Here is a 15,203-nt window from a genome sequence, read left to right as displayed (position 1 = left end):
GGAGATCAAATGCAGGCCACTGAAGATGACAAATACAAAGGATTATAATTCTACCCTCAAAGCCTTTTCAAGCTCTCAACAGAATTATTAGTCTGGAAATGTGCAACTGTTATGACTAGGTCAGTGCACAAAGAATCCTGAAATACCAGGGATTGTTTGCATCCCACGATATATTAAACAAAACCCAGATCCCTTTCTCTTTTCAAAGGGCTTTGTTCAAACAAACTCATATATATATAGGTCTTCAATGCTATTCTTCACATAGCATTGAGTCAATCTGCAGAACTTGTAATAGCTGAAATCTGTTCAAAGAGCAGCAGTGTTTAAGAGTGAGATGTAAGTATGGGAACAGTGAGTTCAGATTTTAAGGATCATGGGAGTAGAATAAGCAAAAATTACCGTTGTTTTAACCTAGTTTTTGCACATTCCCATAGTTAGACAAACACCTATAAAAATATCTTATTATGGCATATATTGTATATTAAATTACATGCAGAACTGAAAAATACATGACACCCCAACTACAAGTAATAAAAAAATGTGGTTGTACAGTACTAACTTGTATAAAAGCACCTCTAAATATTCCCAAGATTATTAAATCTGACAGCATATCAGAGAGTTTCTGAAAGTAACACACTGAGCCTATCTGCCAAGCAGGGCTGGAGCTTGCTGTCTCTTATACATTCACAGCAATGGTTCAGTGAAAAGAAGACCAAACTACCTAGAAAATGGCAATTTAGGAGTGGCAAAATAGGAACAAGCATTCTTACCATTCCTGTCAAATTTATTAAACTGATTTTGCTACAGGAAATTGATTTGGCTTAGCTTATCATTGGCACACATTTCTGAAATAACTTGAGCGGCAAATAGTTTTACTCAATACTGTCTAAACCTGTACATTTTTGTAAATCCTCCCCCAGGTAAAATACAGGATTAAAATAAAATACAGGATTTCTTAGAGTACACTGCATTTTAGTATTCATAGGTTGCCGGCCCTAATATCTTCAGAACTATACTGAAAGCTGCATCACCTCATGAGGAGTGCTCAGGGGCAGTTGAAATCTCCTTATTTCCCACTCTTGTCTGTGAATCCTACATAATGATTGGGCATTTAAGTTTTAAACAGGTTTACCATTTTGAAAAATGTCCACTTCAAATTATAAAATCAATGTTACACTACCAGGCATACTGCAGCCAAATGGCTTGCAAACATCATCAAACATCACCAGGCATTTTTGAGATTATGGTCAGAGTTTGATCTGAGCACTCTGTAGAAAAGCACATAGAAGCAGAACTTCCTGTGCTGTGACAGTAGAAAAGTAAGGAAACTTTTCCCTTGCATTTGCAAATTGTTTGCATGCTGAATCATATTTTTTGAGCTTTAGTTAAACAGTCAGCAGCAAATAGGAAATAGGATGGTGGCCATGTAGCAGAAGACTCATGTAAAAAAATACTATGACCATAAAAGTTAGCTTTACTTACAGTACAACTTTTAGTTACTAAAAAAGTAGCATTAATGACAGATTTGTACACAGGATCAGTAAAGAAAAAAATCAAGATGAAATCCAAATATGTACATCAGATACTCAATTTCTGAATGAAGATGTAAATACCAGAACAACAAGGCAAAATAACCCAAATGCAAGGTCTTGTACAGCTAATAGTTAATAACTGCTAATAGTAATAAATGCTAATAAGGGTTTTTCTGAATGGAGCATTCTCATGGCCAAAATAAAACTGTTTCTGAAAAAAGATACTAAAAAAGGTATGTAAATTATGTAAAAAGGTAAGTAAATTATGGGATATGGAATATGAACCACTGAAGAATATAGTTTGGTAAGAAACCCCTCCTTCAACATACTGAACAACCATTGTGTTATTCAGAATTTAAATGAGACAAGTAGTAGTTTTAGTAGAATTTAAATAAGTAGTTAATTTTGTTGATATGAAAAGATAGTGATGAAAGTGAAACACTCATTGGACAGAAAACCACAGATTTACCAAGTCAGGTTCCTTGGCTTTACTGGAAGGAAATCTTAGAGAGTTTCCTGATTTGAGAAACATAATACAATGTTTAAAGAGCATACTTCAAAATAATCAGAAAAGGTTGTGGAAAAAAAATCTCAATTCAAGGAAGCTTGACACCAATGTGTGAGGGCATTCTTTTATTCATCTAATAATACTGTAACTGAGGCTTCTGCAAGAACTTGGCTAAGTAATTCTGTTTTTAAAAGATGGGAACATTTCTGTATGTAGGAGAATAAGGAACAGACTAGTTTGTTTAAAAATAAGTAGCGGATAAAGTGTCAAAAAACCTGTGAAAAGCTTCCAAAGTTTAATTAGAACCAGCAATAACTCTTTTCACAAGACATCTGCCTTAATTAATCTAAGGAAGTCTGAATTCTGTTATGGAGTAGCATTGAAACCAGTACCAGTGGAATTATGAATGAACATGACCCTCCAAGCTCAAGGAAAATATTTACTGAGATTTTGCATGGAGTCTGATGTAGACTTAAACAGTCAGACAACGCTATGAAATACTGATGATATGTACTGATGTTACTTTATGTAGGTAACCAAAGCTTTATGTTTGCTAGATTCACAGATCAGTTTGTGGTGTGTTAATTCACTCTTATGACTTGATAAGATTATAAATCACTAAAAACTTCATCATAGAATACCAGTTTTATCCCTCAAGGATCATCTGGAAAAAGCAGAAGAGACAAGATGTCCCAGCACCCTTTCCAGCTGAATCCTAAAGGTGTCTGTTGGGGAATCCACCACTTTCCTGAGAAGATTATTCCAATGGCTCTGTGTCCTGATTGTAAAAATTTCCCCTCTTTTTTAATTCTAACTGACATCTCCCCAGGAGTACCTTGAACCCATCATTCCTCCTCTTTTTCATGTGACTCCTTGCAAAAAAGGGAGCCTCCATTCTCCTCGTAGCCACTCTTTTATATACTGGAACAGGGTGATACAGGTTCCCCAAGCCTTCTTTTCTCAATGTTGAATAGACCCTTAACTCTGGATTTTCCATTATGAGAATAATGAGTAACAAGGCAATGAGGTGAAAAAGGATTTATATCTTTGTTATTTTGAATAATTGGTCAATAAATTTAAAATAAAGCAATGTCAGCCACTACATTTCTGAATGAAGAGGACAGCTCTAACAAAAATGGACATGGGCTTCTTAATGTAATAGCACATTGCCAAGTACAGGCAAGTTTATAAAGAAACAAGTTTAAAATGCCCCTTATTAGCAAAGTTGAGTTTGACATAAAAAAAAAAGAAAAAAAAAACACCAAAACCCCCCCTCCAAAAAACTAGACAGTGAATCCAAAAGTCACAGTAGTCAGTTTTAATTATTAAAACCCAGGTTTTTCCTAGGTCATTCCCTCTTCTAAAGTCAAAATACCCAATACCTACCACAGACTAGAAAAGAAGGATTTTATGTGCGTACTTATATATCCATTTAATCTTCTGAGTTTAGTTAAGATATACTGTGAGTCACATCTGCAGTGTTTATGTTTTATCAATTAGGTAACACTGTCTGACTCTGTGACTGGACCTCTCTATTTAATACTGTGACTCAAACAGCCAATAGAGTGCAGCAGGGGGTGGAAAATGACAGTGATATTTAACAAATTATATGCAGAAAACTGTTGCATTTTTATTAAGTCTTCAGTTTGATGTGCAGTATATAATATAAATTATTTCAGGTCTTAAGCTCATTATTCAGAAAATACAAATATTGACTATATGAGGGACAAAATTTCTTAGAATTAACAGAAGTTCTCAGTGACAGTAGAATGCAGTTTATAATCATAAATCTGAACATTTTTTGGAATTTAATTTTAGAGTCAAATTGCTGGAGTGCTCCCATATTTCAGCATCACATAAATATTTTCAGCTATCTCCCATGCTTGTGGATTTCAGTATAAGACGGGGCTTAGTTTAATTTAGTTTAGTTTAACATTTCTATTTGTTTTATGTTCTCTGTTAACAGCAAAAAACCAGTAACTTTTAGGCAGGTAAGCTTTAAGACAAGGTAAACAGAAGGGTGGATCATAGACTAGAATGACTCAAGGCAATGATTAAACCAGAAGCAGGTAGCTCAGCTTGCCACAAGTATCATGTATATTTCCCCTTTATGCTAATACAGTAAAATTATTTCAATACTTGACCTTTTAATATAGAATGGTAATTTAAAGTTTATTAAGCTAGATGAAATATTTTATGAGTGATAAAAAGCAGGAATAACAAATGCAACTCTTTATTCTAAGAATCTTAATGCACAGTTCTTACAAGGGGGAGAATTATGATTTAATTTGATGGAATTATTGAACTTTTTATCAAGTTTGATATCACATGATTTGCATTTGATTACTTGCATGCTTAAATTTCAGGAAGGTACTTATCTGATTACCAAGTGAATTTAAAGTACTAATGTAACTTCTTTATTGCAGTGGCAAGAAGGTTGTGTCTAAGGCTTGCATAAACTGAGATAATTGCTTGAAATGATCCCTTTTTTCCTCCCTAATACTGTCACAATTCAAAAGATATCTTGCATGATAAAACTGACTGATTCTCCAGGCACCTTGTAGACTATCAATAACTTCCATGTTCAGCTGGCAAGCTAATATAAACACGTATCACATATATCTGCTTAGTCTTGGAGCCAAACTTAGTTCACATCCCCTGGATGTTTGATAATTTGTTTGTGAGGAGTCTGTTCTTTCTATAATCAGTCATTTTAATATGTTACAGTTCACATTTGACAATAAACAAGAAAAAAAGCAGGCTATTTTTGCTGTCCAGATGAGTAGTAATAAAATGCAAACACAGAAACATGTCTAAATGGAAGACAGTTTAAGCATGGAAAACCTGTGGCAGGAATAATTTTCTGAAAATGTCTTATACTCTGCCTCAGAGAAAATTTACATTATGAGTTTAAGTTGTGGGAATTATTCATCAGATATCTAAATTAATCAACATAGATGTTATTAAGCAACATAGATTATATAACTGCAGTCTTGCTCAGCATGTTATTTCATGGATAATGAACACATTTTTATTACTATATTGCTTCAAAACCTGAAAATATATTTATCAAATTAATGGCAAGTATACCACAAAATTATTCATTTGCTTTTAAAATTAAATATGCAACTTTATAAATAGGCTGCCATTGATTATGGTAGGTCTCAGATTGTATATATGATCAGATTGCAGAGAAGATCGTTTATCTCTTTTAGTGTGTGATAGGTGCTAAGCAGAAACTTAAAAAAAATTAAAAATCTAACACCCAAAGTTAGTGTCATAAATCTCTTCAATATCACCTTTCTTCTACCATAGCCCCAGATTAATATGGTCATTTCAGTTTCTTAAAATATTTACAGCAAAAAAGAAGCCACAGAAATGAGGAGCAAGATGATTGCCATTTGATACTCCAGCATATTTTCTAGTAACACAATCTATTGGAAAGATTAAAGCAGAACAGTGCTGTAAGACAGAGAATACATTAGCATGAAACCACGGGACGGCTTTTAGGTGAGAAGAATAAGGATTTCACAACACAATAATGTAAGCTTTTTTCAGTCCTATGTCAATGTCTGCACAAGTTTTTTAATACATCTGAAAAAAAGACATTGAATGAAGTATTAAAGTACTCCTGCACAGTGATCATCATCAACCTTCTATCGACATGTATTCACAGCAACAGCCAAGTGCTTAATTTCAGGATTTGCAGTGAGCTTTCTAAGTTATATCTATGTACAATTTGGTCATTTGTAATAACTGAAATCCATGCACCTTTAAGAAAAGGAAAGCGAGAAACCAAGGTAAGTGAAAATAGGTTTAAAAGACAACTGACCTTTCTCCACTTCATTCAGATTAGCAGCTTGCAGTGACAAAGACAGAAGAGACAAGAGACTTTTTACATTGTAATACAACAGCATAGCACATTAAGCTAATGCACAACTATAGCAGCAGAGAGGTTGATATAGCAAACAAAGCAAGCTTCTCACCTCCAGCAGAACAAAACAAACAGAAAGGTAAGAAGTACATGCCACCAGTGGTGTAAGAGAGGTTTTACTTCTGGATTAGTTAGTTCTGTGATCTAATGACTGATGACAATGAGCAAGAGAAATGATTATCTGTAATCTATAGAATGTACATAAAATGACCTGAAGTTTACTAGACTGGCGTTAAAAATAAAGGAGATGGTAACGTTAAGAGAATAGCAAGATTAAAGAGTGCAGGACATAGTGAGGTATTTTAAATGTTTTATTTCTCCAGGTTCCGTCAGAAACCCTGAATATCTGTTGATTCCATTTGCTTACGTTGTGTCACAGTTACAGTCTGGCATCTTAAGAAAGCTCATATTACAGTGCAAATACCATTCTTTGACTTTCCACCTGTAACTGTGGTGGTTGCTGTAAAACTTAACTGATGCAGAGCAAAACAGATTCCTGATTTTTATGCAAAAACACAATAAGCTTTCTAATTGCTTGTTTTTAAGACAACACAATATAGTTGAGAGGTGTTGATTTTCAAGGGATTGTTAGAAAAGTAAAAAAGAGACTGTTAGGTTTTACACTGCAAAATTCTTTACATTCATTTTGGATTCTGAAAAACCCTCCACATAAAAATAAGACTTTGTAGAAGAATTATTTACATTTTATACCAGCACGTTTCAGCTGATTTCTTCCTTCTACTGTGCTGCTGAAATGCAAAGCATATTTGCAGGTAATCATTCACCCAGGAAAATATTCTGGGATGTGAAATTCCATGTTGAGTAAGTATATGCTGTGACATGTTGAACAAGGACAACTGAGAGTATTGTCAACCTAATTAAATAGAGGACAGGACAAGCCTACAGTAATATTTTCCTAGTATATACACTGTGCCACTTATGGCTCAGGGACTTTCTGAGCTACAGATCAATACCTCTGAATTTAAAAATCTTTGCATATACTGAATATGAATATACAGCCTGTTTTCCTGATTGTTAAGCTACTTTTGACCAGCCAGTACATGAATTCATTTATTGAAAAATCCTTTCATAAAAAGCAGACATTAGAAATATGCATATCTGATTTTAACCTATTAGATATTTTAACCAAATATCAAAATCCAAGTGTTTACAAAGTTCCCCATGAAAATTACTGTATAGTTGTCAGGGATTCTGTTATTTATCTTTCACCTCGGGTTAAAGGCCTGAGAAAAATATAAGTTCTACAAATTATTTGATACCTCATACACACTTGAGCCAACTGTACAATTACATTATATTCTGACTATTACCCTTTTGAGATACTGCTGTGCCCAGACTGCTTTCAGCCTAATTCTTAATACTGAAGGTTATTTATTATGTAGGACCATAGATGACAGCTATGAGGACCCCTTGGATAGCTCAATGTTTTACATTTTCACCTTATAACTAATTTCAAAAATCACTTCAGATCTCACGCACTGTGTCCTATTCTTAGATGCTTTGTATAATAGACAGTATATTGTAGAATTCTGTACTTTACTCTGTGTAATGGAAAACCTAAATTTTTGCTACAATTACTATAAAATGAGTTGAGGCTCTAGTGATGAATTTAAATGAAAAGCACATTTAAAAAAAAAAGTGCTGAGAAAAGTCTGATGAGCTATTGTAAATTCTCAACAGTTTTTAACTGGAGGCTTAAATTTACTGATTAGAAATAGATTGTTTTGATTTCTTTTAGAGCTGGTGAGAAGACTCACCTACTCACGTGTCTTACTGACTTCAGTAGATATTATGAGCAGGCATTGTATCTATAAAACTCATTGTATGATTACGGTAAAATTATGCACAGATATGAAACAAATTAAAAAATGCATTGTCTTGTATTTTGACTAAAGAAGCACAACTGCAATGCAAAGATTAAAAATTTCATCAATGTTTATTCTTTCCTTTTTTCTCTATCCATAGAGGTATATAGAGAAATGCTTCAATTTTTATTTCAACTGTAAATTAAAAATTTACATTCCATTTACAATACTCCAAAAATGCAACAGGTGCACTTAATCAAAGTTTTAGGCTAGAACATATAGACAATACTTTGTATCCACTTTATGGATATTTAATAAAAAGAAGTCCTTCCCATGGCGTCCTGAGAATCCAACTACCAGACTGTAACAGTTAAAGGCACCCAAAGTAAGGTTGAAAATGTAGAAATGAGCAGCACAGGTAAAAACACCTGCAAAGCTGCAGAGGATGAATGCACTTGCAAGTGAACTATCTCCTATGTGACAGGTATATGAAACCTCTAAGCATGAAGCCACTAAGCATGAAGAGCAATCCTGGATTGATGTGACTGTGCTTTGCATTCTTCCATCCTACACAAGAGAATATCTGATCCCATTCTTAAAGGAGGTAGCAGCTGACCCCAGGGGAGCTGAACTTGACTCACATATACCTGAAATATTAACTGTAGGAGAACTGCTGTTTCTACTCACTGAGGCTGCTACCTGTTATTCCTTTCCAAGGCTTGAACTGACAATTGCACTCATGCATTAAGGTATTGGTACTTGGCAAAACAGTATTTTTTCTTACGAGAAGATTATGACTGTCCGTCCACATATGGATCATCCACGTATTGTTAAATAGGTTTTTGGCTTTTGTATTGCTTTACATATTGTAGCTTATCCTGCATAGGGGAATTTCCACCAAAAATTTACCCAGAATAAGTACTGGAGGAATACCTCTATTAGATTATGAAACTGTATTTCTTATATTTGTGTTTTAACATCTTCACTTGTTGTGCATTCCCAATATTTAAATACTGACTTTAAAATTGAATACCCTGAAAGAGGGGAGCAATCCAACAGTCTGTAGAACTACTGATGGCAACATTTTGAATGAGAAAGGACTTAGCTGGGTTTTCAATGAATGAAATTAATTCATGCATTTACCTCTCCTTACAGCTTCCCAGAGCTCAACTTTGATCGATTGAAGTAAAAATATAGGATGACTGAGTAGAATTAATTCCCAAATTATGGTGGATCTTACATTTAATTTTTGTGCATTTCAAATAATAATGAATTTAAACTCTATGTTCTTCTAGCAGTTAACTATATGATAGAAAATAGATCTGTCTAGTTAGAAGTGCTATAAAAAATATCAATGCAAACAACAGATCCTACTTCCTCCATGCTGCTGTTCCAACTATTCTCCATTCCCACAGAGACTGTGACAGCAAGCAAGAGATCCTCTGTCACAAAGAGAAGGATATGCTTTGGCTTGCCTGTCAGTTTTTGGCTTGCCTGCCAACTGACAGAAACAAAATACACTTGTCTTTTTGTTCTGTGCAGGAAGCATCACACTCGGTATTAATATTTCTAGTGGAGTACAGGACAGCATCCAGGGGTGCCAAATACAGTTCCACAATGGCACAGACAAATTTTTTATAGTAAAATGAGGATTAAGGAGAAAAGCAGAATATTTTTCAGATTTCTATTGCTACAGAGGTCCTCCACTGGGGTGTCTAGGCAAACAGTAGGAGTGGCACGTTTTGAATGACCTTTTAAATACAAAAATGCTGTAATTTCAAAACTATAAAAAGGAATTAATGAGTGGAGTTTTGACTACAAACCATACAGGAGAAAAATACTGAGGGACACCTGGTATTAAGTCAGTTGTAGAGTCACTGCTAATATACCTGCAAAGTGGAAAACATTACTCTTCTGCTAGGAATTCTTGAATTACCTGTGCTTTCTCTTATACTCCTACCTGTATATTCAGGTGGACAAAGGCAAGTATAGTTATTAATTCCATCCACACAAGTGGAATTGTTTTCACAGTCATTGTCTTCACAGTCATCAACATTTACTTCACAGTTTTCACCTTCAAATCCGTCTGCACAAGTGCACCTGTAACACAGAAAACCAAACGTGGACATTTTAGGTGAGGAGTCCAGACAAGGAGTTCTGTAATTAATAGAATTACATTAGAATTATAATATTCCACAACAGAAAATGGCTGATATAATGTAAAAAGCCCTTTTATCAAACAATTCCAAAGTAGTTTTTGTATTTTAAATTACAGAAAAATGCTTCTAAAGCCATATTTTAGTCTTTAGTTAAGGACCCTGCTAAATTAAATCACAGAGCATTCCTTTTGAAAAGCATTCTTCATTTACATTGTAAGATTATGTTTTTTACGGAAAGTGATACAGTTGGTTTTTTAAGGTTAGATACATGGAAAATATTGTGGAATCAGCAATTAGTATGTAATAGTAGTTTTCCACAATCATTCAGTTAAATGCACCAATATAAAACTCTCGTTAATGTACATGCATTCATATAAAAAAACAAAGCCTGCATAAATTCTATAAAGCAGTAATTTATTTTTTTGCTTTTAATCATATTTCGGCAAAACAAATACATCAAAATAGACAGTAAATGTAGAAGTCACTCAAACATGACTACACATACATTTTCATGTAATTTGCACTACCTATAATTTCTGAAGCTTTCACTATGAGATTGCTTTGATTTTCAAAATATGTAGTGTTCAAACAAATAAATGAAAAAGATCAAATTCTGAGGCATGACTATGTCAATTTAAATTCTTGAGGCATAGTATTAAGATGTATACACTTAATTTTTAATAGAAGACCATTTAATCCTTGGGCAGAATTTGGATTAAAAGTAAGAATAATGTCATAACGAATTGCAGGATAATGAATTGTATCTTTGTGAAGTGTCATTTCTAACAAGCTTGAGGTGTAGATTATTAAATGACTAATAATCTCACATAAGAATGCTAAAGAACTTTATTTCATAATTCATGAAGTACATCTGGAGTAATTGTACTGTGTGATTAAATAACGCAAGATTAAAAATGCTCACAGCATGTTTATCTGCTGGCATAGTGAGTTTCAAATGAATCATTAATTTTCTGTTTCACTGGGATTTGCATTTTATCATTTACATGCTGTCGAAGTAATACACACAACAACAGATGAATTATGAGATTTTTTCAGCAGGGATCTAGCTAGCTATTAATTAACATAATGGAGTCAATACTAGGCTGTCTTGACCTGATATGCCTCAACAAATCACAGTCATTTGTTATTGTTTTTAACAGATTCAAAGCTCTAGAAGCTTTCCAAGGATGGCAACATGTTCTGAAAACATCCAAAGTGCTAAAATCTGCCTTTGTGGTGCTCTTACCAGCACACCTAAAGATTAACACCATTAGTCTACCATACAAATCTCAGTAGTTTTCCATCCTGTTATTACAATTAAAAAACCTACCAGAAACCATCTTTTTCTCCTTCTTTCAAATGACAAGTTCCACCATGCTGGCACGGGTTACTAATGCAAGCATGAATGGGAATATCACAGTCTTGACCCTACACAGGGAAAAACAATTATAAGGTAAGAAGAAAATACACACACCAGTGGAAGGGAGACAAAGAATACTTAAAGGTTTTTAAGGATAAGCTTACATTTCAGTGAGTTTTTTTCCTCTTCATGTAGTACCTACCTTGAAACCATATGGGCATGTACATCTGTAGAAGTCAACTGGATCATTATTGCAGGTTCCATCATTTTTACATGGATTTGATAAACAGGGATTACACTTTGCAAGAATATTAACATCCACAGGCCCTTAAAAATACAAATTGGAAAGTCAGAAACAAGCAACTATTAGTTTACATTGGACAGGATCTACCTGACATGTTGTTTTAAATTTTCAAATATATATTTTAGACTTTATGGTGTTTCTATGTTAATGAAATGCTGAATTGTCCTTCATTCTTTTGATGCAACAAATATGGGATTGGATTGGATTTTTGGTTTAAGTACCACTTTTTATTTTTTGTTAAGGAGCTGACATCAAAGTGATTCCCATATTCCTGTCCTCTGAAAGCTGGAGAGTTCTGATCCATAACTACCTTGCCTTTGTATTAACAAAATGAAGAACACAATTTCAGCTTTTGTTTTGTTATGGTGCAGGAATTGCCAGTGAGAAGTGGGCTATCACAGTTTTCAATCCTTCCCATGATGGTATTACTGAGAACACTTCTTTAAATGTATTTTTACTGCAACATATTTTTTATCTGCAGGATCACACAGATGGCAAAATGAAATGGCAGAATTACTGTAAATTCCTTGAACATCCGCAAACTGTAATGTAAATTGCATTTTCCAGGCTATCTCACCATAAACAGCTCTATACTGTGTCTTCCTTATGGGTCAGCTACAGTTCTGTGCATTACTGTGTTGGTTGAGCCCACAAATCACATAGACTGTGCCTCGATCCTATGTGCAAGTGAAGAGTGCAATCCATGCTTGCAGTCTAACTTCTTCTATTAGTGATTATAATGAAAGAAATCAGAAATGGAAATTGACAAAACTGTAAGTTTCAGAACCCAAACTTGAGCTTTGATTTACACAAATCTTATCTCTGTTATACATATATTTTTTAGGTGTTTTTTTTTTTTTTCTCTGTAGTTTCCCAGTTTTACAGCCATTTCATGGTGAATTTTCAAGTTAGGAACCTTTTTTGTTTTTTGGATTTTTTTTTTGCCAACTGAAGAAATGACAGACTACTTGTTAAAAGTTAGAAAACATCTGTGTATGAACAATGACTAATTTTCATAATTTTTGTGAAGCTTGATTACTATAAGAAAAAATGGGTGACTTTGTCAAATGCCTATTAAAAGAATGAAGATACATTCTCTATCACCAGCTCTATGGATTGATGACAATACTGCCTTCAGTTTGATTCAGATTTCCCCTACTAAAAAAAAGCTCCAGTTATCCACAGATGAACTGCACCTTTGAAGGAACAAGCTGATTTCTTCTAAAGGGAAAAAAAAAAATCCCCAACTCCTGGGGCCCATTACAGCAAATGCCTGATTGCTCTGTAACAGGTTTTACACAAAATGAGCCAAACTGCAGAGTTTTCAAAGCTAAAATGGCTTTTCTTAGATATCGGGATTTATTCTACTTTTAAACTTAGATTGCTTAACTTTCTTATTTTTCTTTGCAAATTAATCTCACATTAATTGTAAAGGAGCTGGCCTGGAAGGAAGCCATGTGATTGTAAGGATCCAGTAGGGAGTCTTAGACAAAGAATGGGTGACCTTTTAATTATTTTTTTTTCAATCTGCAGTTGCTGGTATCCTTCTGTGTCACAGCTTGCAAGCAGAACATGGTAATGTGTGATGAGATGCTTACTGCCAAAGCCATAATCTGTAAGGACCATTAATTTTTTTTTCTCTTCATTACATTATTTTGAAAAAGAAATCTATACCTTGTCAAAGTATCTGTTAGATCAGCACACAGGAGAGGTTGAAAAGTTTAAACAAACATCATAGAATCAACATCTAGAAAGTCCTGACTGTACTCTCTACTATTGCTGATTATTGAGTATATTAAGAGGTTCTGTGAAAAAAAAAATAAGTGAAAGAGGCACATACACAAATATTTGTAATACTTGCTGTAGCCTGCGAGTCAATCTTTCCTTCTATTTATTCAGAATATTACATTCTCTTTTCACTTTTCATGCAATAAAATGCTAATTAATTGGCACAAATTAAAAAACATTCAGTAACTAAGCTTTTGTTCCCAAATGAATTAGCACTCTAAATTTCACTTCCAAAAGAGACAGACAATGAGAACCTAAGTCTCAACAAGGAGTAAGCAACATTATTGGATTTTGTACTTTATTTATTTCAAATGAATATATATGTAGTATCCAATATAAATTAATATTTTGATTTCTCATTCTTCAGTTGTAAGATCAAAAAAAAGGTAAAGGTAGTTTTGGAACCTATTTTCATTTTCACTATACTGTTCCTTTATTCTTCCTGCTTGCATGTGTTAAAAGACTTGTATACGAAAAACAATTTGTTTTATAACCTTTTGGTTAGTTTAGTTTTTCAAACTGTAGACATCTATGTTCTTGAGTAAGCCCTGAGGAATAAAAATTCTTTTGTAAACTGAGAAACACAAACAGTATTTTATTGACATAGATATATACATATAGCTAAGGTGTTTTAAGAAAAAATATGACACAAACTGTCTCAAACCAGCTTTTAAAAAACCTGTTGCAAGAAAAACTTTGAGCTCTGACATTTTTTGACTCCTCTCTCACATATGGCCTCTAAAATAGTATTTACACTGCTAATGAAATCACCAATTTTAGTACAATGCAATGGAAGTAATAATTTCGTTTAGATAACTCAGATTTTAAAACCAGACTTTTGAAATAAAAAAACTCATACAATATACTAAATGATGAATACCATGAATAATCATCTGTAAATTCATCACAGGGGAAAACAAACAGTACATGCGTGTCTTGGGAAAGAATTCTGCTTGAGGTACACAAAAGGAAGGTCAGAAGGTCTGTTCTTAAGCAGATCACCCATTCCAGATCTACTTATAACCTTACCTGGTATCAGAAAACCACAAGGCCCTGGAATCTCTAGAAGCAGGGCAAGGATGATAAAGAGGTAAAACATTAAGAAGCTGTTAGAGGCCACATTAAAAAAAGGAAAGAAAAAACCCACCCACAAATGTAGAAAAATAATTGGAAGAAGAAAATATTAATGGACGATTCCTGCAGTAAAAGAATTCATAAAATTAGAGTAAGGTAAAGTGATTTTGTTGAGCTTTATGACTGAGATGAGACTTCATTGTAAAATGCCATTTTCACTGGGAACTATTCACTATGTAGGTAAAATTCAAGCACCCAATTCATTATCAATTGAATCTACAGATAGTGATAAGAGAGAATTACACATTACTCTTTTCCTGTAAATCCATATACAGTAGCAGACCATCAACAGATATTCTGAAAACAGCCCTTTTATTCATAGGCAAAAATGTTGGTTCTAATAGAAACACAGCATCTTCCTAATTTCTATTATTCAGCAGTTCACTTTTAAGCAAAAGATAAAATTACTTATCTTTGAGCAACAGACTCAAAATGCCTTACAGGCCCATCATGTCATTGAAAAGCTCCTGATTTGCAATCTGTAATTATGATCATCTTCATAGGACAGTGGCAGGAAAATTATTTTCTTTCAAAGGTATCCATAACACCAGATCTCCACTCTTGGAAGTGAAACAAATACACAGCTCTTACCCTGCACAATTATATAAAGGATCTTTTCTGATGGGCAAGAGGGAATAAGATATAATTTCTGGATTGT

At 33.8% G+C, this 15,203-nt stretch overlaps 1 protein-coding gene across 4 annotated transcripts in view; it reads right to left on the bottom strand.

Annotated features, from left to right (window-relative positions):
• SLIT2 (slit guidance ligand 2) overlaps positions 1-15,203 on the bottom strand; it is a 255,996-nt gene that overhangs the window by 22,718 nt on the left and 218,075 nt on the right. For all 4 annotated transcript variants that reach the window (XM_041473469.1, XM_041473555.1, XM_041473725.1 and 1 more), the window contains 3 exons: positions 11,522-11,646; positions 11,290-11,387; positions 9,761-9,900 (listed from right to left, as the gene is read on the bottom strand). In XM_041473469.1, coding sequence (XP_041329403.1) covers positions 9,761-9,900; positions 11,290-11,387; positions 11,522-11,646 — 363 coding nt within the window. The remainder of the gene's footprint in view (positions 1-9,760; positions 9,901-11,289; positions 11,388-11,521; positions 11,647-15,203) is intronic.

This window comes from Pyrgilauda ruficollis, unplaced genomic scaffold (assembly GCF_017590135.1).
Source record: "Pyrgilauda ruficollis isolate IOZ18807 unplaced genomic scaffold, ASM1759013v1 scaffold1, whole genome shotgun sequence".
Lineage (NCBI taxonomy): Eukaryota > Metazoa > Chordata > Aves > Passeriformes > Passeridae > Pyrgilauda > Pyrgilauda ruficollis.
Note: the sequence above shows the minus strand (reverse complement) of the source record. Positions and strands in the feature narration are given on the sequence as shown.